Consider the following 27,511-nt stretch of genomic DNA (forward strand, 5'->3'; position numbering starts at 1 on the left):
TTGTCACTCTTCAGTGTGTACCTTGGCTCAACTATGGACATCAACCGATTAAATCCAGAGTCAGACACCATTGTAAATGGCTGGTTATCACTGACCATCATTTCTGTGATTACTCTGTCCAGCAGTTGGGATCTTCCATCCGATTTTAGCCACCTGTTTTTTTTATGAAACTTATCTGTTATTGTTGCCTGGGATAGTGATGTTTCACCTTGTGATTCATTTTGTTTTTTCTGTGCTGCATGATATAATTTAACATGATGAACTCTTAGATGGGCCCAAAGATTTGACGTATTTTTTGTTTTTGCAGTTATTGATCCCATGCTTACATTGTTTGTGCATGTGTTGCACACTGCTGCTGCTTTTCCTGGAGATGGAGACGAGAAATAGTCCCAGACCACTCTTTTAATTTTTCTATCTGCATCCATCTCCATTGAAATTTGAAAAACACTATTGACATTGAATATAGGCTTAAAACTGGCTGGCTGGCACCCTGTGGTGGGTGACTGGCTGGCTGGCACCCTGTGGTGGCTGTCTGGTATAGGCCCAGGGCCTGTGGCTGGCTAGCTGGTAAAGGCAGGGCCTGTGGCTGGCTGGTACAGGCCTGTGGGTGTGTGGGTGGCTGGCTGGCTGGCACCGGGCAGCTGTGGGTGGGTGTATGTAGGTGGCAGCTGTGTTAAACACAAAGGGTGCTGTGCACTGTACACTCACTGTCCCGAGCGAGACTCCCCGACTCCAGACAAGGCTGAGGGAGGTGGCCTAAGAAGGCAGAAGCTGTCTAAGTGCGCGGAGGCGCGTGGCGCAACATACGCAATGATGTCCCGGCAATATCGATAACCTCTGGGGCCGATTTCGTTATATCGGGGAAAGTGCATATCGGCCCTCGATATATCGGCCTTGCCGATAATCAGTTGATCCCTAGTATAGAGCGCCCCTATAGCAGGGTAAAAACAACTTCTGTGTGAATCCTTAGTGCAAAAATTGGATCAACTGAGTCAGGTGACTGTGCATGTGCGTGAGCAGTAATGGTGGCACCCTCCACTTCACCGTCGGGATGTGGTAAGAATGCACACTTACCAGATGTTGTTGATCCAAGCTGGCATACGCCGGCTATAGATCAAAATAGGCTTAGGGGTCTTCATTTTTTGTCCCCCAAGAGCACATACAGGAGAAGCATAAGGACATCCATCCACCTATTCTCTGAGATTCTGGTCTGCCAGTGAGAGGAGATCCCTAAGCCTATTTTGATATATAGCTGGCGTATGCCAGCTTGGATCAACAACATCTGGTAAGTGTGCAAAAACCACATCCCGACGGTGAAGTGGAGGGTGCCACCATTACTGCTCACGGACATGCACAGTCACCTGATTCGGTTGATCCAATTTTTGCACTAAGGATTCACTCATATATGCACTAATCTGTGTCTTCACAGCCACGGACTTTACCAATATTTATATGATTTAGACTTAAGCACTTTATTGTGACAATATTTGTTGCTATTTTTTGCACTTATTATATTTGTTATATTTTGCACTTTGTATATGGCACTAAACTAGCACGATATATTGGCCTTTACTAGCACTTTATATTAGCACAGCAATTATTTATTATATATTTGATGTACTGTTGATTTTAAGCTAATTTGCACAGTTAACACATTGGATGTTTTGCACAGTCAGTATATATTTATCTATAGTGTTAGGTTTACAGTTAGTGAGATGATTTAGCGCTGTTTATATTCATCCATCTCCCCACATTTACCTTAAGTCCCGGTTCACACTTCTGCGATGCGGGAGCGTTGCGGATATGCAGCGTGTTCCCGCATCGCATCCGCACCCCTGGCAGTTCACACTGCCGTATGCGATATGCAGGGGGTGTCAATTAAAAGTTAACGACGCCCCCATTTGAGATCGCATATCGCAGTGCGATCTGCAAGTTCGCACAGAATCGGATCGCACTAGTGTAAACCACTATGCGATCCGATTCTGCTGCGGATAAAAAAAAGGGTCATGTGCGTGTTTAGTGCGATTGTGGTGCGAATTCAGCCATACAAACTGTATGGCTGAAATTAGCACCGCACAGAGATCGCATGTAATTTAGGAGCAGTGCGCTCCGAATTACATGCGATCTCTGTGATCGCACTAATGTGAACCGGCCCTTAAGGTTTTTTTGAAACAGCTGCTTATCCCCCAGGACAGTCTTTAAAAAGGAAATTAAACCGCTAGGCACGAGTGGCACATTACAGTTTATTTTTTAAAACAACTTCTACTTTTAGAACCACTCACTTCCTGCCCAGGACTACATGTCCCATGAGGCATTGCTTTTCACACATTGACAAGTTCTCAGGCTCTTACAGCACATCCACACCATCCATGCATGTCAGTATGTGTGCTGCACTGCGTATAATGACATGTATGGATGGTGTACTGTATCTGTGCTGCACTGTGTATACTGACATGTATGGATGGTGTACTGAGCTGTATGTGTGCTGCAACGTGTATACTGACATGTATGGATGGCGTACTGAGCTGCATGTGTGCTGCACTGTGTATACTGACATGTATGGATGGCGTACTGTGCTGTATGTGTGCTGCACTGTGTATACTGACATGTATGGATGGTGTACTGAGCTGTATGTGTGCTGCACTGTGTATACTGACATGTATGGATGGCGTACTGAGCTGTATGTGTGCTGCAACGTGTATACTGACATGTATGGAGGGCGTACTGAGCTGTATGTGTGCTGCACTGTGTATACTGACATGTATGGATGGCGTACTGTGCTGTATGTGTGCTGCACTGTGTATACTGACATGTATGGATGGTGTACTGAGCTGTATGTGTGCTGCACTGTGTATACTGACATGTATGGATGGCGTACTGAGCTGTATGTGTGCTGCACTGGGTATACTGATGTCAGGATCAGTGTCATTACGTGGGTCACCTGTTGGTGGCACTGTTGTTCCTGGAACTGAGGGGCGCAGTTCCAGGGCCCACCAGCAGGTGTCTCCAAGCAGCTGGACTGTACTTTTAATTGCACCTGAGGAGGACTGCTGAGGGAATATAAGCCCACCCTTCACTGAGGTTCAGTGCTTCAGTATTTTCTCTGCTAGCCGTGTCACTGTCTGATCCTGAAACCTGCATCCTGATCCTGAGTCCTGTTCCCTGTACCTGGCTCCCTGCTTTCCTTGTCTCCTGCCCTGGTCCTGTCCTGCTATTGTTTGCTCCATCCTTTGTATATAGTTATTTAGGTTTCTATTGGGGTTTTGCACTGTTACATTTATATTTTGTTTACTTGTTTATTGTCCGCTGGTGTTGGTATTGGAGTATGTCATTTAGCTTAATAAGTGTATTTACATCTTCTTCATCTGGGTCCTGATTCCTTAGTGCAGCCAACTGATCTGATCACCCTTGCTGGATGCCTGCATGTGGTATCACCGACAACTGACATGTATGGAGGGCGTACTGAGCTGTATGTGTGCTGCACTGTGTATACTGACATGTATGGATGGTGTACTGAGCTGTATGTGTGCTGCACTGTGTATACTGACATGTATGGATGGTGTACTGAGCTGTATGTGTGCTGCACTGGGTATACTGACATGTATGGAGGGCGTACTGAGCTGTATGTGTGCTGCACTGTGTATACTGACATGTATGGATGGTGTACTGAGCTGTATGTGTGCTGCACTGTGTATACTGACATGTGTGGAGGGTGTACTGAGCTGTATGTGTGCTGCACTGTGTATACTGACATGTATGGATGGTGTACTGAGCTGTATGTGTGCTGCACTGTGTATACTGACATGTGTGGATGGTGTACTGAGCTGTATGTGTGCTGCACTGTGTATACTGACATGTGTGGAGGGTGTACTGAGCTGTATGTGTGCTGCACTGTGTATACTGACATGTGTGGATGGTGTACTGAGCTGTATGTGTGCTGCACTGTGTATACTGACATGTGTGGATGGTGTACTGAGCTGTATGTGTGCTGCACTGTGTATACTGACATGTGTGGAGGGTGTACTGAGCTGTATGTGTGCTGCACTGTGTATACTGACATGTGTGGATGGTGTACTGAGCTGTATGTGTGCTGCACTGTGTATACTGACATGTGTGGAGGGTGTACTGAGCTGTATGTGTGCTGCACTGTGTATACTGACATGTGTGGAGGGTGTACTGAGCTGTATGTGTGCTGCACTGTGTATACTGACATGTATGGATGGTGTACTGAGCTGCATGTGTGCTGCACTGTGTATACTGACATGTATGGATGGTGTACTGAGCTGCATGTGTGCTGCACTGTGTATACTGACATGTGTGGAGGGTGTACTGAGCTGTATGTGTGCTGCACTGTGTATACTGACATGTGTGGATGGTGTACTGAGCTGTATGTGTGCTGCACTGTGTATACTGACATGTGTGGAGGGTGTACTGAGCTGTATGTGTGCTGCACTGTGTATACTGACATGTGTGGAGGGTGTACTGAGCTGTATGTGTGCTGCACTGTGTATACTGACATGTATGGATGGTGTACTGAGCTGCATGTGTGCTGCACTGTGTATACTGACATGTACGGATTGTGTACTGAGCTGTATGTGTGCTCAGTGAAATGATAAAGGGAGGAATGATAGAGAGATAAATGACAGAGTGATTATAGAGAGATAAATGACGGAGCGATGACGGACAGATAAATGACATGAGTGATGATAGAGATACATTAAAGAATGATGATAGAGAATTAAATGATAAAGTGATGATGGAGAGATAAATGACAGAGCGATGATGGAGAGATAAATGACAGAGCGATGATGGAGAGATAAATGACAGAGCGATGATGGAGAGATAAATGACAGAGCGATGATGGAGAGATAAATGACAGAAAGATAAATGACAGAGCGATGATGGAGAGATAAATGACAGAGAGATGATGGAGAGATAAATGACAGAAAGATAAATGACAGAGCGATGATGGAGAGATAAATGACAGAAAGATAAATGACAGAGCGATGATGGAGAGATAAATGACAGAGCGATGATGGAGAGATAAATGACAGAAAGATAAATGACAGAGCGATGATGGAGAGATAAATGACAGAGAGATGATAGAGAGATAAATGATAGAGTGATGATAGAGAGATAAATGATAGAGTGATGATAGAGAGAAAAATGATTGAGTGATGATGATAGAGAGATAAATGATAGAGTGATGATAGAGAGATAAATGACAGAGAGATGATAGAGAGATAAATGACAGAGCGATGATGGAGAGATAAATGACAGAGAGATGATAGAGATACATTAAAGAATGATGATAGAGAGATAAATGATAAAGTGATGATGGAGAGATAAATGACAGAAAGATGATAGAGAGATAAATGACAGAGCTATGATGGAGAGATAAATGACAGAGCGATGATGGAGAGATAAATGACAGAGCGATGATGGAGAGATAAATGACAGAGCGATGATGGAGAGATAAATGACAGAGCGATGATGGAGAGATAAATGACAGAGCGATGATGGAGAGATAAATGACAGAAAGATAAATGACAGAGCGATGATGGAGAGATAAATGACAGAGAGATGATGGAGAGATAAATGACAGAAAGATAAATGACAGAGCGATGATGGAGAGATAAATGACAGAAAGATAAATGACAGAGCGATGATGGAGAGATAAATGACAGAGCGATGATGGAGAGATAAATGACAGAAAGATAAATGACAGAGCGATGATGGAGAGATAAATGACAGAGAGATGATAGAGAGATAAATGATAGAGTGATGATAGAGAGATAAATGATAGAGTGATGATAGAGAGAAAAATGATTGAGTGATGATGATAGAGAGATAAATGATAGAGTGATGATAGAGAGATAAATGACAGAGAGATGATAGAGAGATAAATGACAGAGCGATGATGGAGAGATAAATGACAGAGAGATGATAGAGATACATTAAAGAATGATGATAGAGAGATAAATGATAAAGTGATGATGGAGAGATAAATGACAGAAAGATGATAGAGAGATAAATGACAGAGCTATGATGGAGAGATAAATTATAGAGTGATTAGAGAGATACATGACAGAGAGATGGTAGGGAGATGATAGAGAAGAATGATAGAGAGATAAATGATAGAGTGATGATAGAGAGATAAATGACAGAAAGATGATAGAGAGATAAATGACAGAGCTATGATGGAGAGATAAATGATAGAGTGATTAGAGAGATAAATGACAGAGAGATGGTAGGGAGATGATAGAGAAGAATGATAGAGATACATTAAGGAATGATGATAGATAAATGATAAAGAGATAAATGATAGAGAGGAATGGTGGGAAGATGCCATCTTAGATGACAGAGATATTGGGGAAGCCGCCTGTCACATGTTCCTCCCCTCTGCTCAGTCAGCATTCCATATCACATGTGTCTCCGATCAGCTGACAGAGATGTCACAATGTCACAGACGTCTTCCTCCATATTGCTGCTCCCAGTAGTCAGGTGCCTGTGTGTTACCGCTGTTGTAGTCCCCACAGGAAGTGGAACCCTGCATCCAAGGTTCCGGGGGCCAGGCATACTCATAGCTATGGATGGAAGAAGCGGCCCGGTGTCGGTCTCTTGGTGGGGGAAGGCGGTGCTGGTGTTGGCCCCGGTTCTGGCTGTAGCTGTGCACACCTCACAGGCTCGTCAGCTCCGTTTTGTCACCTTGGTAAGTGAGGGCAGGCGGGGGGCATGACGTCATGTGTGTACCTGCACTGCCTGGGTTAGGAGATGATGGGAGACCCGGAAGTGGCAGGAATAGGCTGACTCCAGCTTTGTGCCATACATTGCTGACAATGCATTATATAACAGCCATAGTTTACTGTGTGCTTTTGTACATTTGTCTTTTGTTTTGACTCTTATGAGTCAGAAAAGCTGTATAGTGAGATGAAAGGTGTTGTGACCCATAGCAGCAAGAGGTAGGGTTGCCACCTCATCCCTTTAAAGCAGGACACATATTAATTACACAAATTCTGGGGTTGATAAAGGTGGTAAATAAACTCATTTAGTGCCTTATGTGCTTTTAAATTATCCACAGAACCTGTGTAATTAATATGTGTCCTGCTGTAACCACTTTACCACCGGAGGATTTTGCTGTCTAATGTCCAGGCCACTTTTTGCGATTTGGCGCTGTGCGACTTTAACTGACAATTGTGCGGTCATGCAACACCGTACCCAAACTAAATTTATGTCCTTTTTTTCCCACAAACCGAGCTTTCTTTTGGTGGTATTTGATCACCTGTGCGATTTTTACTTTTTGCGCTATAAACAAAAAAAGAGTGACAATTTTGAAAAGATAACAATATTTCTCACTTTTTTTTTTATATGAAATTCCCCCCCAAAAAAATGTAAAAATCAAAATATTTTATCATTTTAGGCCAATTTGTTTTCTGCTACATATTTTTGGTAAAAAAAATCGCAATAAGCGTATTTTGATTGGTTTGCGCAAAAGTTATTGCGTTTACTAACTAAGGGAAAGATTTCTGTAGTTTCTGGAGTTTTTTTTTTTAATGAGTAATGGTGGCAATCTGCGATTTTTTTTTTTTTTTTTTGCGGGACTGCGACATTGCGGTGGACAGATCGGACCCTTGACTGACATTTTTGACACTTTTGGGGGTACCGGTGACATTACTACAGTAATCAGTGCTATAAATATGCACTGTTACTGTAAAAATGACACTGGCAGGGAAGGGGTTCATTTTTATTGGTGATCAAGGGGTTAATGTATGCCTGGTGTTTACTGACGTGTGTGGGGGGAGGGGACTATGTGACACAAGGACAGATCGCATGTTCAGCTATGCTGAACCCTGCAGTCTGTCACTGTCTGTCACTTAGGAGATCCGCCCTGCTTTGTTTACACTCGATTCCCCGACGATCGGGGAAGAGCAGCGGTGATCATCGCCTCTCCTCCCCTGGCCCAACTCCCGCTGTGACTGAATACAGCGGGAGCGAGCCTCCGGCGGCGCGCGCGCGCTGCCGAGTGAGGGGAATGTCTGGCGACGTAGGTCTACGTCGCCAGACGATAACGAGCCACTGTGCCGCAGTAGAGCTCTAGTGAGCAGTGGTTAAAGGGATGAGGTGGCAGCCCTATATGGAGGGTTAATAAAGACCTTAGTCCTCTGTGGACCTTGAGGCTTCACTTTGTGGCTGCAGCAAAAATGATACCCTGCTGTGTGCGACGGGCAGTATTACAGTCTGAAACAGTCTGAAAACGACCCTTTCAGGTTAGACATCAGGGGGTCTAATAGACCCCTGATGTCTCAATAAAGAGAACCTGTCTCACCATAATAGTATCATAGAGGACTGGGCTTGATAAATTTGCTTTGAATCTAGGAGCCAGTATTTTTAGCGCAGAGTGAGTTGTTAGTGTCTGGGGCAAGGCAAGTAATGCGCGCCTCCTAACTTACAGCAGAGTGGCCAGCCAATAACCCGGCGTAACGCCAGTACGTCAGGATTATAGGCTGTCCTGTTATAGGGGGAAGCTCCGCTAGGCCCTGTTCACAGCTTAGTGTTTTTGGATCGCAGCAGAATCGCTTTAAATCTGCCTGCAATCTCGAAATGCAAATGCAATCTGCAAAACGCATGTTCCGGTGCCATTATTTTTAATGGCACCTAAAACGCAGTGCAGTTGTACCGCGGTTGTTGCGTGGTTTACTGTGTGGGAGATTCATTGCGTGAAGCCTGTCACCCAAAAAGAAGCAGCAGCTTTTTGGTGACAAGCATCAAGTGATGCGATTGGCGTGCAATTTACTGAGCGGCAATTCGCAATACCTGAAGTTTGTTGCCCAAAAAGGAGCAGTAGCTTTTTTTGGGTGACAGGCCTCACGAGATACAATTTACCGCATGACAATCACAGTAAAACCACACCATGTTTTAGATGTCATTGAAAATATTGGTATCTGAACCTGCGTTTTGGTATTGGGGGCAGAATCGCATCGCATCTGCCACGATCCCAAAACACCCAGGTGTGAATGGAGCTGCCCTGGTTCACACATGCAATTCTGGATGCCTTTTTAAACTCACAGATTCGCATGACAGGCTGCAGATTATATGTTCCTAATGAGGTGGTTCACACAGGCGCGATCCACATGCATTGCGCTTTTATGAAAAGGGTCCTGTTTTTAGCGGCGTGTTCCAGACTTGCAAGTGATAGAGTAGAGTGGCATTCGGAGATAAGTGTTCACATAAGATTACTATTGACAGGAGTTTTTGCGTTGTTTTTTTATTGGAGTCTGTGGGAGGCGTTTTTTGCATTAGAGTCTGTTGGAGGCGTTTTTGCGTTGGAGTCAGTGGAAGGTGTTTTTTGCATTGGAGTCAGTGGGAGGCGTTTTCGCATTGGAGTCAGTGGGAGGCGTTTTTGCATTGGAGTCAGTGGAAGGCGTTTTCGCATTGGAGTCAGTGGAAGGCGTTTTCGCATTGGAGTCAGTGGGAGGCGTTTTTGCATTGGAGTCAGTGGGAGGCGTTTTTGCATTGGAGTCAGTGGGAGGCGTTTTTGCATTGGAGTCAGTGGGAGGCGTTTTCGCATTGGAGTCAGTGGGAGGCGTTTTCGCATTGGAGTCAGTGGAAGGCGTTTTCGCATTGGAGTTAATGGGATGCAGTTGTGCAGAGAGGGATACAAAATCGCACAGAAACCTGATTGACATTGTGATCTCAGTACACATCGATGTGAACCCAGGGGCCAGCACGCAGTTTCTTGTTGCCATGGCATCCTGGCACCTGCGATTTGTCGATCCCTGATATAGGGGACTTTTGGTCCCTCTGTGTGTTGGATAAATAAAGTTTAGTGTTGAAGTGAAATCAATAAACACAATAATAAAAGTTACACCCAAGTACTTAAGCCCCCATTCCAAAAAAAAAACCCCAAAACATACACAAACTTAAAGTGGAACTCCACCCAAAAGGGGAAGCTCAGTTTATCTGCCTCCACCCCTCCCCCGTCCCCCCCCCTCTCCACTTTGCGCATGAATAAAAAGTGCAAATGAACGCAGTTTATAATCCAATCCAATCCAATCCAAGGGGTTCCTGTTTTATTATTCTCGTATATGAAGACGTTTCAGTTCATAAAATTGATCCCAGTATTCAGGTCAACCAAATCTAATGGTGGCTTTCCTTTATTCTATCAATTACTTGTAATCGTATTAAAGAGGAACTCCACCCTGCCTATAAAATGACATCTTATATCTCTAGCACTGGTTCCTGTGTAAAAAACATAATACTTAATAGTCCATGGAGTCCAGCATTGTTTTGCTTGCAGGAACCGTTCTCCCTGCACTGCTCTTTGCCAGCGCTGCCATCTTGCATGCGCAGATTCGCCACAGGGGTGTTTGCTAGGTCTGTGGGACTTGGCAGAACCCTGCAGCGTGTCTCTGCATGTGCCTGATTTCCCTGCTCTGGCATGGCACAGTTTCTGACAGTGAACTGGCAGAGACCAAGTTGTTAAATTAGCGCGAGGATCCTGCAAGCTACTAAAAACGATGTTAATGTGTTAGGCTCCATGTACACGGGACGCTGGAAATGGCCGTTTAGGAGCAGTTGGGCGTTTTTTTCAGAAGCCCCTGAACCCATCTACATTTTATCTTATCTGTCCATGTACACCAGGTCATTTACAGTCATTTGCAGGCAGTTGCGTTCAGGGACTGTTTTTAGAACGCAATTATTTGCGTTCGAACGTGTGTTTCCCGGCGTTTCAAACGCACAAACGCGTCCGAACGCGATGACCCGCGTTTAGCGTTCGCGTTTTTCCATTTTAAAGGGGAATAATTTTTATGACCTCTAGGAACGCTTCTAAACGCAAACGCCCGCAAACGCTTCTAAACGCCCGCTAAACGCGGGTACAAACGCGACTGAACGGGCGTTTCAAACGTCCTAAAAATTCCAGCATTCAAAGGGACTTTTAACAACGTCCCGTGTACATGGAGCCTTAGTGTTTAATCTGATTAGGAGCTGCAGGCACCTAGCACCCTCTCATTCAAAAAGTATCATGTGCAAATAATCCGTAATAGTGCTGCGCTCCCAAAACCAAACATCAAAATAAAAATAGTTAAAATCGCAAAATGATATCATATAACTATGAAAACAATATTGCCAACTACATTAATGTTTATAAAACACTCTTTGTGAAACTTCATAATATTAGTGTGTAAGCGCCGGTTCACATTGCAGCGACGCTACTTCGCACCGCGACCTCCGTGGTCGCGGTGCGAGCAGCGCGCCGCGACCTCGGAGCGGCCGCCATGGACTTCATAACATTGAAGTCTATGGCGGTCGCCTGCGGGTCGCCCCAAAGAAGCTCCGGACCCTTTTTCTAGGTCGGATCGACTTGTGTCGCTCCTATTAGAACGGGTCCGCAGCTTCCCTATGGGAGGCGACCTGTGATTAGACCTGTGAGGCGACCAGGTCGCCTCACAGGTCGCCCTAGTGTGAACCGGCACTAACTCGAGCCCCGTATGTGATACAAGTTAGTGATTCTATAGTCCACAATAATGCCTTATGAAGTGATATATGTTTTTGATATTCTTCCCGTCACCGAAATCCTTATTGTGCAAAATCCACACTTTTCCTTTAGTGCAATGTCTTTTGAAAGGCTAAATCCGTGTGTCACCACAAGAACCCTTGGGGGAATCAAAAATGGAGAAAGATCTGGGAGTCTTGGTTGAGGATAGATTAGGCAATAGCATGCAATGTTAAGCGGCAGCTGCCAAAGCCAGCAGAATATTAGCAGGCATAAAGAAAGGTATGTATTCCAGAGATAAGACTATAATCCTTCCACTTTATAAAACTCTGGTCCGACCGCATCTGGAGTATGCTGTCCAGTTCTGGTCGCCAGTCCTCAGGAGGGATGTGTTGGAGCTGAAGAGAGTCCAGAGAAGGGCAACTAAACTGATAAGGGGATTGGAGGACCTTAAATATGAAGAGCGTCTGCAATCGCTTGATTTATTCTCTCTGGAGAAGAGACGCCTGAGGGGGGACATGATAGCAATTTATAAATATCTCAATGGGGATCTCGGCATAGAAAAACAGCTATTCTGTAGAAGGGATTGCATGAGGACTCGAGGGCATAAAATGCGATTAGAGGAGAAGCGTTTTAACCTCAGGCAACGTAGGGGGTTCTTTACTGTTAGGGCTACAAGATTGTGGAATTCTCTACCACAAGAGGTGGTTTCTCAAGGATCAGAACGTTCAGGGCTATGTGAGATGATTACAGCCACACACACCTACACAGGTTGAACTGGATGGACTATTGTCTTTATTCAACCTCACCTACTATGTAACTATGTAACAGTGCCCCCTCCCCCACAGTGGGGTTCTCACCTTAAATAGTGTGACCTTGCATTTAAGCTTGACCAGAATAATTTTTTTTTGGCCTCTCCTGGGCCCCGGGAGTTAATATCCAATGTAACCCCACTGGTGACTCTCTATCTCCACTCTTCTCTCCTCTTAGTGGTATCCCAATGTCCCATACAAAGAAAGAACTAGATGGTGCTTATACCCCTTAAAAACATTACTTTATTAAAACCAAGAACAATGAGTGCTTCCAGCACACCAACATACATAAAAAATCCCTGTAGTGGTTCCTTCTCTGTGTACAAGCCGCTCACACTCCTGGTTGCTGGTGCTGTCTGACCACCGAGTGCCGTTACTGTCCTGGCCCCTCCCCCAGACATCATCTGGGGTCTAATGTCCCCAGATGATGTCTTGGAAGACAAAGGGCATCGGGTTCCTAGGCATTCAGGCCATTGCACCTTGATTCTACATGTTGGATGATGATACAAGCGTTTGTTATTTGGATATGATGTACATTTTCTACCTTTTTTTTTTTTTTTTTTTTTTTACATTTTGAGATACAGTTTTACACTATGTGGAGGCTTTTTTTATCCCTATGGTTCAAAGAACTGCACAAGACTGTTTCCTGGGTGTCGGTACTACCGTGGAATGAAGTTGTTCCAGAGTTACCTGTATGCACTATCCCTGGCTATACCTTAATGCGGTTGACTCAGTGCTTATGGTATCTGAGTCCATATTCTCTGGTAAGCAGTGAATCTCTGAGTGGTGGACAGTACACAGTGGTGATTTAAACACGTATAGCAGCAAGGCTTACTTATACCACAATGTTTGCACTGGGATCTTCATTGCAATTTCATTCTACATTATATTTTGTTGTGAACCTTATTTACACTATATTGACTTTATTGTTATTTTCATGTAATTTTGTACTTAACAAATAATTTTTATATTTTCATATTTATTAATATTTTTTCAGCTCTACACTTTTTTAAAAGATTTTTTTACCTTATTGCATTCTCTGCATTAAGACTAAAAACTTTTTGGGTGCAGCCAATGACTCACGCTGCTGTCCATCAAATCGCATGATAAGGGGGCGAGCCGCGCTATGTGTGTCACTATACGCTCAGAGTGGGACTGAGCCCGCACAAGTTAACCCCCCCCCCTCCCAGCAAGTGGCTTGCTAAGTGGGTACTCGAGAGCAGGAGGAGCCCATCAGGGGACCCTAGAAGATGATCGGGCCTGCTCTGTGCAAAACCACTGCACAGGTCAATTTGACATTTTTATTATTTATAAAAGAAATGAGGTTCCTTTATTATCACTTTAAGTTCACCTTTTCCCAAAATGGTCTCCATGCAGCACAGGGGTGGCCTGCGAGTTAAACCCCTTGGAGGTCACATATGACCGGGCCTCGGCCCGAGTCACCGCATTCCTCCTGGCCGAAAGCCCCCCCCCCCATTTGGATGGAGAGGGGTTCTGTCTGGAGCGGTGCTTGCCTGGTTCTTGGTATGGTGAGTAGCTTCCCCCCCCCCCCCCTCCTGGAGTGTTTTTGGGTGGACGTTGGGCCCCTCCCAGAGGCGGTCGGACCCCTGGGTTCCCCTCCTTCCCGCAGGCAATCCCCCCCTTGCTGAGTCCCTCATCCTGTGCCCCCCATCACATACGCTGGGGCTGTTTGAGTGATTGGCGATGGGGGCTGGGGTGGTTCGCGCCGGCGACCGTACGATCGACTGGGCGACTGGGTTGTACCTAGTAGGGGCTCCTGCCAGGGCCCCCCCCCTCGACCTACCTGGATCTGTCCCTGAGGCCTGGTCCCCCATTCCTGGGTTCCTGTATGACTCGTGGTGCAGCCATTTTGTTGTAGTCTGTGTGGTCTATACACAGCGGCCATGTTTGGTTAGCGCAGCACCCATTTTGCTGTGGTGAGAGCCCCTCCTTATCCCCTGGTGCTGATTCCTGGATCATTTTACTTCCTGATCGTCACACGTGTAGTGCAGATTATCCTTGTGGCTGCAGGTGCTTGTCTCTGTGGGGGGTGAGTCTGGTGGGGTCCTCTCCCTCTCTGCTAGGGATTGCTGGTGCTTTGTGCCTGTCAGTGCGGTGGGGTTTGTCCCTTAGCAGTGTTTTACACTTTTTTGTGGGGTCCCCCTGGTGGCTCATGGAGTCTTTGGAGCACATTTCCCCACCTGATCCCCTCTCTGAGGCTGCGGGGCCCTCCTGGCCCCAGCCATCCATCCATCCATCCATGCACTGACTGCGGTTCTGGAGTCCCTTGTGTCCCAGTGGAGGTGGCTTGCGGGCGAAGGGCTACCATAAAGCACCACCCGCCTTTCCCTGCCTCATCTATCTCCGCAGATCCTAAATCTGATTCGGCCGCCGCGGACGTGGGTCACCCTGCTGGGTCTGCAACCAGTCGCCTGGAATCCTCTGATAGTGAGGATGGTTCCTACACGTCTGCGACTCCGCATGAAAAGGCGTTGGTGGATGCACTGATTGTATCTTTGCGTTAGACCCTAGAAATGGAGGAAGCAGCCGAAGCTGCGATGGAGGCGCAGATACCCTTTAGGCACTCACAAGTCTTCCAGAGCGGCAAAGGTGTTTCCTTTCCCTGCCTATTTTGACAGAATTGTCCCTAAAGAGTGGGGACGACCAAAGCGTCTCCATTGGGGTCCCTAAGCGCTTTTACTAGGCATTTCCCCTATAAGGAGTCCCTTCTTAAGAAGTGGACTGTGCCGCCGGTGGTGGACCCTCTGGTTTCCAGAATAAATAAGGCAACCATGATTCTGGTAGAAGAGTCTCCGGCCTTTAAGTTTTCAGCTGACCAGAAAACAGGGGCTGTGGCCCTCCATATGTACACTCTGGCTGGTTCAGCAATGAGGCTGGTACTCACCATTGCCCTAGTGTCACAAACTCTGACCGAGTGGGCTAAGCTCTTACACCGTGACCTGGAGGGGGAACAGCTCCCCCCTGCCTTTGCCGAGCTGGCCCAGGGGCTGCAGTTTATCTGTGATGCCTCTTTGGATGCGGCTCCCCTGAAGGCTCACCTCTCTGTTTTGGCTGTGGTCCTTTCCACATGTCTTTTGGCTTAAGTGCTGGTTTGCGGCTCAGAGTTCAAAAAAGGCCTTGACTGATCTTCCTTTCCAAGGAGATTGCCTGTTTGGAGCTACCCTGGATGACATCATTAAAGGTCTCACAGGGGAAGAGTACTTTTCTTCCGCAGGCTACTAAGGGCAAGGAACCTCGTCGTAGACATGGGCCCTCCTCAGCTCATAAGTTTTTTTTTTCGTCCCTCAGGGTCAACTGACAAGGGCTTGAAGCCTTTCATGGCCTCTTCAGAAAATTCAAACTAATCTGGTCTTGTGAGCCAAGATCAGGCTTCTCCAGATCCGTGGATAGGGCTGCTTCAGCATGAAGGTACGCCCTCACCTGTAGTAGGGATGGGGGGACGTCTTCGCTGGTTTCTGGGCCTGTGGACTACCCTAGTGCAAGACAAGTGGGTCCACTAAGTCATTCAGTCTGGCTACAAGATCAAGTTTCGCTTTTGTCCCCCGGCAAGGTTTTTTCCTTCCACCTTGCACCTGTCCCCAGACTGCTAACAGGGCCTGTTTGGGGCCATACAATAACTGTTCCTTTTAAGGGGTGATTGTCCCGGTTCCGACTTCGGAACGTTTTCAGGGTTTTTACTCAAACCTGTTCTCAGTCGCCAGCGTTTTGTCCACTTTGCTGTGGAAGAGGAGACTTTATCAGTTTGTGGCGTTACCCTTCGGTCTTGCCTCTGGTCCTTGGGTCTTCACAAAAGTGTTAGCCCCGGTGCTAGCCTTGCTACGCCAACAGGGGATCGCGGTACTGGGCTTCTTGGACGATCTCCTTTTGTGAGCGGAGTCTCCCTCTGCTCTAGTGGACAACTTGGAGATCACAATACAAACTCTGCGGCAGTTTGGCTGGATTCTGAACTTGCAGAAGTCTGCTCCAGTTCCGCCCACAGAGCTTGACTATCTGGGCCTGACTCTGGACTCAGCCTTAGCCAGAATGCTCCTTCCTCTGGAACTCCAAAAATTGCAGGCTGCAATTAGCCTCTTGCTGTCCGGTTGCTGGGCCTAATGGTGTCTACCTTTTGAGGTGGTTCAGTTTGCACAGTTCCATACAAAGTCCCTGCAAAAGAGGATTCAGACCAATCTCCCCAGTCTCTGGAAAATCGGATCCGGGGGAACGAGGGAGTCCTTGATGATTTGGCTTCATTCTCCAGCACTGCGGCTGGGAAAATCCTTCCTCCCCCTTGTATTGGATAGTGGTCTCCACTGATGCCAGCCTGTCCTGCTGGGGAGGTGTCTTCGGCAAGCTTTCTGCTCAGGGGATCTGGACGCTGGAAGTCCAGACTACCGATCAATGTCCTGGCACTTTGAGCGATCAGACTGTGTCTGGATCATCGGAAGGGTCGTCTTCAGGGCTATCCGTTGTGCATTAAATTGGATTTACACCTTCCCTCCTCTCAAGCTTCTGCCCAGATCTCCTCAGGATTGAGGCTGAAGGGATTCTGGTCATCTTGGTGGCTCTGGACTGGCCACACCGGGCTTGGTACGTCGATCTGGTGCGGCTGGTCGCTGATGTTCCTTGGAAGCTTCCTCTCAGGAAGAATCTTCTCTCCCAAGGGCTGATCTTCCATCCTGCTTTAGTCGCTGGTTTTTACGGCTTGACTGTTGAACGCCGGGTGCTAAAGGATAGGGGTTTATCTGAGTCAGTGATTCCTTTCTTGTTGAAAGCTAGAAAAATCTACTTTTAGGAAGTTCTACTATCATACGTGGAAGATGTACATTGCGTAGTGAGTCTCTTGGGGTTCCTCCTCACTCCTTCTCGGTAGCTCAGATCTCATCCTTCCTTCAAAGAGGGGTTGAACAGAGAGTGGCCTTGAGTATCATTAAGGGCCAAGTGTCAGGCTTGGTGGTTTTCTTCCAACGACCATTGGCCACACACTCCGTGGTGCGTACCTTTTCTTCAGGGTGTCCGACATTTAGTTCCTCCAATGCGGGCTCCGTTGCCACCTTGGGATCTTAATTTGGTGCTTTCAGCTCTGTAGAAGCCTCCTTTTGAAAACATGTTGGAGATTCCCCTGCTTACATTGTTTCCAGAAGGTGGCCTTTTTAGTGGCTGTCACTTCTGCGCGCAGGATGTCCGAACTGGCGGCATCCTGTCGTTCACCTTACCTGGTGATTCACAGGGATAAGGTGGTTCTTCGCCCCTGTCCGTCGTTCCTTCCTAAGGTTGTCTCTGACTTTAATTTGGATAAAGACATTGTGTTGCCCTCCCTGTGTCCCAGGCCTAAACATCCGGAGGAAAGTGCCTTGTATGCCTTGGATGTAGTCCGGGCAGTTAGGGTGTACGTGGCAGCTACAGAGTCTTTGAGGAACTCAGACTCTCTATTTGTGCTCACAGATGGGCCTCAAAGGGTTGTCCTCTTCCTCTGTGACCATTTCCAGATGGATCAGACAGACGGTGGTTCAGGCTTATTACATCATAGGTCAGTTTCCTCCTTTCCCTGTCAAGGCGCCACTCTACTCTGGCGCTTAGTGCCTCCTGGGCCTTCCGTCATCTGGTGTCCGTGACGCAGGTGTGCAAGGCGCCCACCTGGTCGTCTGTGCACACTTTTTTTCAAAGTTTTATAAAGTGGATGTGTTGGCATCTGGGAATGCTTCCTTTTGGCTGCAAGATTTTGCAGGCTGCTGTTTAGAGGACCTGATCCTCTCTGAGGGTGTATTGTTTTTTTCAGGTGGGCTCTGGTTGTTTGGTTGAGCCCCTGTTGACTGGTTGGCTAACGTTTAGCCTTGGGAATTTTTTTGGTTGTTCCCACCCCTCATGTTTAACACTGCTTTCGTATGTCCCAATGGTTATGAATACCAGGAGCTGTCCGTCAATGAACATCAGAGAAATTGATTTTATGGTAAGTCAAAAATCCCATTATACCTACCTCCAGGTGTCTTGTTGTGAGCCGAATCCTTCATTTTCTTGTCCAGCTCTCAATGCTGCAGAGAATGGCATATCCCTGTTCTGTGCAGCCTTTTACTATGAGCAGCCGAAGCCTATGTGATGACGCGGCTCACAGGCAGTAGTTCTTTAGCTGCTAGCTCCTGACTTTTCACATTTCATCCACCTTGATTTACACAAAGCTTTCTGATGTCATTTTTTCGTTCTGTGACTGTTATAATTTAAAGATCATCCTTTTCTGTGTACAGTTTACAGTGTTGTGGTTGCATGTAGGTTACGGACTGTTGGGTTATTTTACTAAAAGTGGAGAGCGCTAAATCTGTTGCAGCTGTGCATGGTAACCAATTAGCCTAGTATTATTTATATTATTATTATCATTTTTATACAGGATTTATATAGCGCCAACAGTTTACGCAGCGCTTTACAATATAAAAGGGAGACCATACAGTTACAATACAATAAAATGCAAGAGGATTAAGAGGTCCCTGCTCAAAATAGTTTACAATCTAATCGGGTGGGGCAGGTGGTACAAAAGGTTGTAACTGGGGAATGAGCTGATGGAAGAGGTAAGGCTCCATTCACACCTGGGCGTTTTTGTTTCAGGCGTTTTTTCAGGCGTTTTTTTTCAGGCGTTTTTATGGGAGTTTTTGCAGGCGTTTTACAGGCGATTTTTGTGCAGGCGTTTTTAGATTGACTAGAGACCAATGGAAAACGCCTGTAATCTGCCCAAAAAGAAGCTCATGTACTTTTTTGAGCGTTGGGCATTTTGCTTCAGGTGTTAAAACGCTCAGATGTGAACAGGGGCCATTTAAATAAATGGGTTTTTACTTGTTGGGCGTTTTGGAAACGTTTCTTTTGAGCGTTTTCGGAGCTGAAAACGCCCAGGTGTGAATGGAGCCTTAAAGATAAGTTGGAGGAAGAGGGATAGGGTTTCTGGAAGAGATGAGCTTTTAGGGATTTCCTGATGGCAGTTAGAGTATGAGATTAGGAGATAGCCAGACAGGTTGAGGTAGAGCGTTCCAGAGGATGGAAGAGGGTCTGGATTAATCCTGGAGACGAGCATGGGGGAGGAGACAAGGGAGTTTGAGAGTAGGCGGTCTTGAGAGGATGGTTTGGGTGATATTTGGATACAAGATTGGTGATGGAGCTCGGAGCAGAGTTGTAAATGGCTTTGTATGTTGTGGTTAGTAATTTGAATTTATTTTCGGGGGATCGGAAGCCAGTGTAGGGCTTAGCAGAGAGGGGTGGCAGACACTGAGCTGTTGGTAAGGTGGATAAGCCTGGCAGCAGCATTCGTGATAGACTGAAGGGGGGATAGCCTATGGAGAGGTAGGCCTATGAGAAGGAAGTTGCAATAGTCAAGGCGAGAGATGACAAGGGAGTGAATGAGTAGCTTGGTGGTTTCAGTTGTTAAAAAGGAGTGAATTTTAGAGATGTTTTTGGAGGTGAAGTCTACAAGCTTTGGACAATGATTGGATTTGGGGCTGAAAGGACGGGTCAGAGTCTAGGATTACACCTAGTACCCTGGCTTGAGGGAAGGGATTGATGGTTGCATTACTGATTTTGATGGAAAAATCATGGAGGGGGGGGGGGGGGGATATTACCAGCATGGTTTTGGAGCCATTCAGTTTAAGGAAGTGGTGCAAAATCCATGCTGATATGTCAGTTAGTAATGCGAGAGGAGACTGAAGGAGTGAGGTAAGGTGTAGACTAGAGAGATTTGGGTCATCTGCATAGAGATGGTATTGGAATCCATGGGCGGTTATTAACTACTTCCCATCCGCGCTACAGCCTATATACGGCCTCCCAGAAACATTCTCCCTGCGCGCTCCCGCAAGCGCGCATCGGGGAAAATCTGTGTCGGCCGTGTCCCTTGGACACAGCCGATCACAGATCGTGGTGAATGGCCAATCACAGCGGCCATTCACCACGTGATCGGACCGTCCAATGAGAGATGATCTCATATGTAAACATATGAGATCATCTCTCATCGCCAGCACTCCTTCCTCACACGGAGCCTGCAGTGTGAGGAAGGAGGGAGAGCTGCACAGCGCCAGGGACACAGAGCAAATGTAATCAGGGCAGCGATCACCAGTGCCCTGATTACTAGAGGTAAAAAAAGCATACACACAGTGCCCACAGTGCCCGCCATCAGTGCCCCCCATCAATGCCCTCAATCAGTGCCCATAGTGCTGTCAGTCAGTGCCCATCAGTGCCTGCTCATCTAGGCACTGATGAGCACTGACTGGCAGCACTATGGGCACTGAGTGTGGGCACTGATGGTGCTGCCCATCAGTGTTCATCAGTGCCACCCGTCAGTGTCCATCAGTGCCATCCGCCAGTGCCCATCAGTGCCGCCCATCAGTGCCGCCTCTCAGTGCCCAGCAGTGCCACCTCTCAGTGCCCAGCAGTGCCACCTCTCAGTGCCTAGCAGTGCCGCCTATCAGTGCTCATCAGTGCCGCCTATCAGTGCTCATCAGTGCGGCATATTAGTACCTCCTCATCAGTGCCCATAAGTGCCACCTCATCAGTGCCCATAAGTGCCACCTCATCAGTGCCCATAAGTGCCACCTCATCAGTGCCCATCAGTGCAGCCTATCAGTGCCCATCAGTGCCGCCTCATCAGCGCACATCAGTGAAGGAGAAAAATTTATTTTCAAAATTTACTCGCAGAAAATAAGAAAAACTTTTTTTTTTTTTTTCAAAATTTTCTGTCTTTTTTCTTTTTTTTTTTTTGCAAAAAATAAAAAACCCAGAGGTGATTACATACCACCAAAAGAAAGCTCTATTTGTGTGAAAAAAATGATAAAAATTTCATATGGGTACAGTGTAGCATGACCACACAATTGTCAGTCAAAGTGTGAGAGCGCTGAAAGCTAAAAATTGGTCTGAATGGGAAGGGGGTTTAGGTGCACAGTAGGCAAGTAGTTAAGTGACCAAGGGAGGAGGTGTAGATAGAGAAGAGGAGTCGTCCAAGAACAGATCCTTGGGGGACCCCCACAGAAAGGGGCAATGGAGAGGAGGAGACAGAGTTGTAGGTAACAATGAAGGAGTGCTGTGATAGGTAGGAGGAGTACCAGGATAGAGCAGAATCTTGGAAGCCAAGGGAATGGAGTTTATTGAGAAGGAACGGGTGGTCAACAGTATCGCAGCTTCTTACCTCAGCTTGTTCAGTTAAGCTTTGACAAAAAACCTGGAAGCTGATTTTTTTCTATGCAGAGCTGCACCAGATTTTTGCACTCTCCATTTAAAGTAAATCAACCCCAGTATATGATGAACAGAATAAAGGGTTCTTTGCATTTATGATTTCTGTCTTTTCTCCTGCAGGTATATCGTCATGGTGACCGGTCCCCAGTTAGGGCTTACCCGAAGGATCCTCATCAGGAAAGTGCCTGGCCTCAGGGATTTGGGCAGCTCACACAGGTAGGGTAAAATCAGTTGCAGATTTATTCAAAATGATCTTTCACTTCTTAGATATTTAATTCCCCCATCTAATTTCACAGGTGCCAAATAAACAAAGTCCAGGGTCTTGTTTACATACGGGTCCCTTGTACAGAATAATAAGCCTGTAAAAGAAGAAGAAATATACTTACATTTCTGGCAGCCTGCGTGTTGAAATGTCACTGCTTTGCTGCTCCTCGGGCACCTTCCATATTCCATGCTTAAAATACCTGCCTCCCCCACTCCATGCTGTAGTTCCTCCTGCCACTGGTTCCTACACTGCACTACAGGATGTACAAGCCATCAGGAGTAACTACAGCTTGTGGCGAGGGTAACATATTTTCAGGGCACCCAAAGGGTCAAAAACTCTAAGCTAAGAAGCAACGAAGTGGCAGCGTTGCAACACAAGGGCTGCTGGAAAGTTGAGTATATTGCATTCCCCGACAAACACTCTGGTTCCTCTTGCCAGCTCTTTCATCACTTCAGTGCCCTGTACTGTAATAAGTAGGAACCACGGAATCCAGCAGAGGAAGCAGGAAAAGACAAGGACTCATTGCTCAAGGTGGTGTAATTGTCTGATGACTCACACAGGTGCATGCCCCGGCTCGCCTCCGTGAAAACTTGATAAAAGAAAAGGAATTGGCAGCACTCCAGGTTGAGTCAAAATCCAGATTTATTGACTGGACATCCAAATATGACAATCGTGACAAGGTAGACGCGTTTCACACACTGACTGTGTGCTTAATCATTAATCATGGCAATGATTAAGCACACAGTGTGTGAAACGCGTCTACCTTGTCACGATTGTCATATTTGGATGTCCAGTCAATAAATCTGGATTTTGACTCAACCTGGAGTGCTGCCAATTCCTTTTCTTTTTTAGAGGAAGCAGGAAACCAACACACCCCAAAGTGTGCCAGATGTAAAGATTCCTCCGGCAGTGTAGGTCTGCAGTAGAGTGATGATTGCACTAATAGGTGCTTGACCAGATAAGTATAAAGTCTGTTCTTTTACAGGTGCTTTATTGATTTTAATTTTTTTTAATCAGACTGTAAAGAAACTTGACTGTAATAAATAAAATATGTACAGAACTAGAAGAAATTTAAAGTTCTTTTCCCAAATCGCCTTTCAGGACAGCACCTGGAGAGTGCGCAGCTCCACCCAATTTTTCCCAGGAAATACTGCAGTCTTTAAAATCCTTCCTCTTCCACCATACCTTCGGTTATTGTGTTTCTTCTGCCATGGTGGAAGCGCTGCAGGGAACCAGTTAGGGGGCTCTCTCCAGGTTAAGAAAGGGTAGGCTTACCTCCTAGGCCTTTTTTTTTTTTTTTTTTTCCAACGATATATATTGCGATATTGTGGGACCCGTCCTTTATATGGAGAAATATAAAGGAGGTTGGCTGCAGCCCACTTCAGAATATAACCCTGGAAGGGGTTATATAATAGATTATAAAAAGGAAGAGGAAGTGATTGGTGCTGCCAGTATATATGTGAAATACAATAAATAATCTATATTGACATGGTGTGTATACAAAAAGGGAAAAGTAGATGTATGTATGTATGTATATGTAGAGGAAAATAAATTATTAATATATAAATATATAAATCACCTCTGAATTATTAATAATTTATTTTCCTCTACATATACATACATACATCTACTTTTCCCTTTTTGTATACACACCATGTCAATATAGATTATTTATTTATTTCACATATATACTGCTACTGGCAGTGGTGGTAGGAGGCTGGAGCGGTGGATTAGAAAGGAGCACAGCCGCATACATTACATTACTCACTCGTGCAGGCTACAGCCCGCCCCACACGTTCAGTGAGTCTCACTCTCCGCCCTAGTTTTCTCAATGGCACATTCAGGGAGCCAATCACGCAGTGTGTAGCGGCACAGCGAACCAATCAGGTGTGCAGGAACGCGTGATTGGTTAGCTGTGCAGCTGCTCACGGCGTGATTGGTTGCCTGAATGTGCCATTGAGAAAACTAGGGCGGAGAGTGAGACTCACTGAACGTGTGGGGCGAGCTGCAGCCTGCAGTGGATTGGATGTGTGAGTTCTCCTCCGAGTCCCTGCCTAACACGGAAGTCTGCGAGTCCTCCTGTCCTCCTCCGAGTCCCTCCCCCTGCCTATGCAAATATCGTGACCTCGGCGATATGAATATCGCCTACGGCCACAGAACGATAGTCGATATCATATCGACTATCGTTCAGCCCTAATCCCAGCACCCCCCCCCAGGTGTAGTGGAGGGGGGTATTCCGGAGCAGTGCTTTGTCGGGGGGGCTAGCCTGTGTGCCCGGGAGCCGTGGGTTGTGGGCTGGCAGGCAGCCCAGGAGGGTAGCCGTACTCGCGGCATTCCCGGCATGACGGTCCTGGCCGGCGAGTGCGTAATTTCCGGTAGGCGGGACTTCCGACGAGGGCGTGGCGTCAGTGGTTCCGGCCGCTGGAACGCAAGGGTCAGGGGGTGGCTTTTGTTTCTGGTCCGGAAGACATGGGGATGCTGTAAGCATGGATTAAAAAACAGATGGCAGTTCTGTCACTTTCCTCTGCGCACTCTGCACGAGATGGGGGAGAAGGCTGCAGCATCGGCGGAAGCAGGCGCCGCAAGCACCGGCCAGGCCCAGGTAAGTAGGGTACAGTGGCGCCTCTATCTTCACTATTGGCCTTATTGTTGGTTGTTATACTTCCACCTGTGGTAGCCTGCTCTGCAAGAGCTGTGATTATTGTTCTCCGCTTTACAGTTTAGGCAGGGACTCTGTCTTTTAGTGTTGGCTGGTTAGTTTTTGGTAAATAAACCCTCTGGCAAATATCAGATGAACCTTAAGATTCTAAGCAAACCAATACGGTACAAACCCTTCCGAATGGACAGTCTACTCCGTGACAAAGTTGAGGTTCCCAGGGTGTTTCATGTCGTTCGATCTGAGGGATGCTTATTTACACATCCCAGTAGCCCAGTCTTTTCAAAAATTTCTCCGGCTCGCTGTCAACTTGGGGGAATCAATATGGCATCTTCATTTCAGGGCTCTTCCCTTTGGTCTGTCGTCCTCCCCCAGAGTGTTCACAAAAGTGTTGGCAGAAGCGCTAGAACTGCTGACATTGAGATGGGATCTCAATTGTCCTTTATCTGGATGACCTCTTGCTCTTCGCAGACTCCAGAAGTCAGAGGTTAGCAGACATTCAGGAGACCCGGTCCCAATTTGGAAAAGTCCAACTTGATTCCAGCACAGGAGGTTTGCTTTTTTTGAGTACACAATAAATTCGGTACTTCAAAGGGTGTTTCTCCCTCTAGAAAAAAAAAAGTAAAGGTCCAGGCCCCGATGGGTCAGATTCAGAACAACCTCACAGTGATGATTCGGGTGGCTATGGCAGCACTAGGGCTACTTGCCTCATCCATACCAACCATCCAGTGGGCCAGACTACATTCTCGCCTGCTCCAGATGGACATTCTACAGAAATGGTCACATCTAGAGCCCCTAGAGAAGCCAATCAGGATTGCCGCGAGGGTGAAGAGGGCTCTCTGGTGGTGGCGAAACCCGGTCAATCTGACAAAGGGCTTGTCGTGGTCTTTTCCTCCAAACAAAAGACTGACCATGGATGCCAGTGCCTGGGCCTGGTGGACCCATCTAGATGAACATAATGTTCAAGGGTCGTGGTCCAAGACAGACGCCAGGAAGTTGTCCAACTGGCAAGAGTTGAAGGCCATCTTCCTGGACCCCTGTCCTTTCAATAAGCTGTCAGGGATCAACATGTTCAGGTCCTGTTGGAAAACATGACGGCTGTGGCCTATGTGTCGAAACAAAGGGGAACAAGGCGCAGGAGGCTCTCGGATCTGGCCATGCAGCTACTTACCTGGGCAGAACAAAATATGGCTTCTCTTAAAGCAGTTCACCTGAAAGGATCCCAAAATCTCCTAGCAGATCTCTAAAGCAGAAAGAGAGGATAGTAGAAGCAGACTGGAGCCTAAACCAGGAAATCTTGCTGATGGTTGCGGAAGTCTGGGGCCATCCCCAGGTTGATCTTTTGGTGCAAAAGCACCAATATTCTTTTCTCTTCACAGAGAGGATCAGGCCTGGGGTCTAGACGCTCTTGCTCATCCGTGGGACTTCCCCCTTGTGTAACGCGTCGCCCCCCCCCCCCCTTTGAGCTGATACCTCTGGTCCTCAGGAAGTTCAAGGAAGAATCAACAGATTTAATCTTGATCACTCCCTTTTGGCCAAAGAGGACATGGTTTGCGACACTTCTTAGTCTAGCCATTAAACCCCCCTGGAAACTTCCGCTCAGGAGGGATCTACTAACACAGGGAACCCTGAACCATCCGGAGTCGGATCCTCTTCAATTGATTGCTTGGCTTCTGAAGAAGACCTCTTAAGCGCCAGGGGTCTTTCAGAGAAGCTTATTTCCACCCTTCTTTCTAGTAGAAAAAAGGTGACCAGGGCTATCTACATGAAGATGTGGAAGAAATATAATTCCTGGTGTTCTTTCAAGTTAAGAATATAATTTCGGTTTTGGAAATAGAGAAGTGGCTGGCAGCCAGCACCCTAAAAACCCAAGCGGCGGCTCTTTCAGTTTTTTTTTTTTTTGAGAAAACCTGTTTGCAAAAAACTTTAATTATTAGGTTTTTTGGGGCCTTAGCGCGAAATAGACCAGTAGCCCTTTAAAGTTTTTCCCAAATGGAATTTGTCTCTTGTGTTAGAAGGATTCACTAAAACTCCATTTGAACCTTTAGAGGAAGCATCTATGAAGAATTTAGTTCTTAAAACAATTTTTCTGGTAGCAATCACATCAGCCCGAAGAATCAGTGAAATTCAGGCCTTGTCAGTCGCAAATCCTTTACTCCTTTTTTCGGACTGAGTAATTCTCAGAACGGATCTGGCTTTTCTTCATAAAATTTCTACGTCTTTTCATCGTACTTAGGAAATAGTGCTACCTATCTTTTCTTCGGCTCCAGCTAACAATACTTCCATACTTTAGATGTGAGAATATCAGTGGTGTATTTAGATTTTGTGCTGCCCTAGGCCTGACTATACTTGGGCACCCCCTAATTTAAATATAACCCTCCCCTTCCTGTAAAGGCCACACCCCTTCCTGTTACCCACCCTGTCATCTGTAAACCACAGATCACAACCACAGTCTATCAGTGCCCTTCAGTGCAGCCTCATCAGTTCCCATCAGTGGCCACCAATGCAACATATCAGTGCCCATTAGGACAGCATATCAGTGCAGCACATCAGTTGCCCATCAGTGCAGCATATCAGTGCAGCCTTATCAGTGCCCATTAGCACAGCCTTATGTCACTGGATTAGTAAGATTACTCCTTTCTTTGATATAAAGATATTTGGACTTGTGTTTGCTGCCACTGATTGTAAGTCCAAATATCTTATAAGATAGGAGTAATCTTACTAACCCAGTGACCTATTGCGATAGCACATATGAGGTGAGCAGGTCCAAAATATTATTGCCATCATATACAATTAAAAGTTCTAATTGTATACAATGCAATATCCTCGCTCAAGGACAAGGATGTTTAAAGAAATGAAATTATATTATTGACATGATGCCTGCCATACCTGGGGGTGGAGGAGGGTAGGTGGAGCATTAGGATGCAGTGCCAAACTTATTAGCATTGGTGGCTGTTGGGCCAGTTGTATTAAGTGTGGTCGGCGGCCTGCAGTCTGTCCGAATGTCCTCACCTGCCAGTATTACCATACCGGCAGGTAGCAGTGTGACAGCTTTATGGGGGTGCCAGACTGATTTGCCTCCT

General features: G+C 46.5%; 1 protein-coding gene across 2 annotated transcripts in view; it reads left to right on the forward strand.

Moving 5' to 3' along the window:
* The first annotated feature begins 6,483 nt into the window (after window positions 1–6,483).
* The window catches only part of ACP2 (acid phosphatase 2, lysosomal), a 272,414-nt gene continuing 251,386 nt past the window's right edge, over window positions 6,484–27,511 (forward strand). For both annotated transcript variants that reach the window (XR_014225851.1, XM_082271131.1), the window contains exons 1-2: window positions 6,484–6,712; window positions 21,628–21,723. Coding sequence is in view for 1 of the 2 variants with exons in the window: in XM_082271131.1 (XP_082127257.1) it covers window positions 6,590–6,712; window positions 21,628–21,723 (219 nt within the window). In the remaining variant the exon portion in view is untranslated. The remainder of the gene's footprint in view (window positions 6,713–21,627; window positions 21,724–27,511) is intronic.

The sequence above is a fragment of the Pelophylax lessonae genome, assembly GCF_965119305.1.
Source record: "Pelophylax lessonae genome assembly, chromosome: 10".
Taxonomy (NCBI): Eukaryota; Metazoa; Chordata; class Amphibia; order Anura; family Ranidae; genus Pelophylax; species Pelophylax lessonae.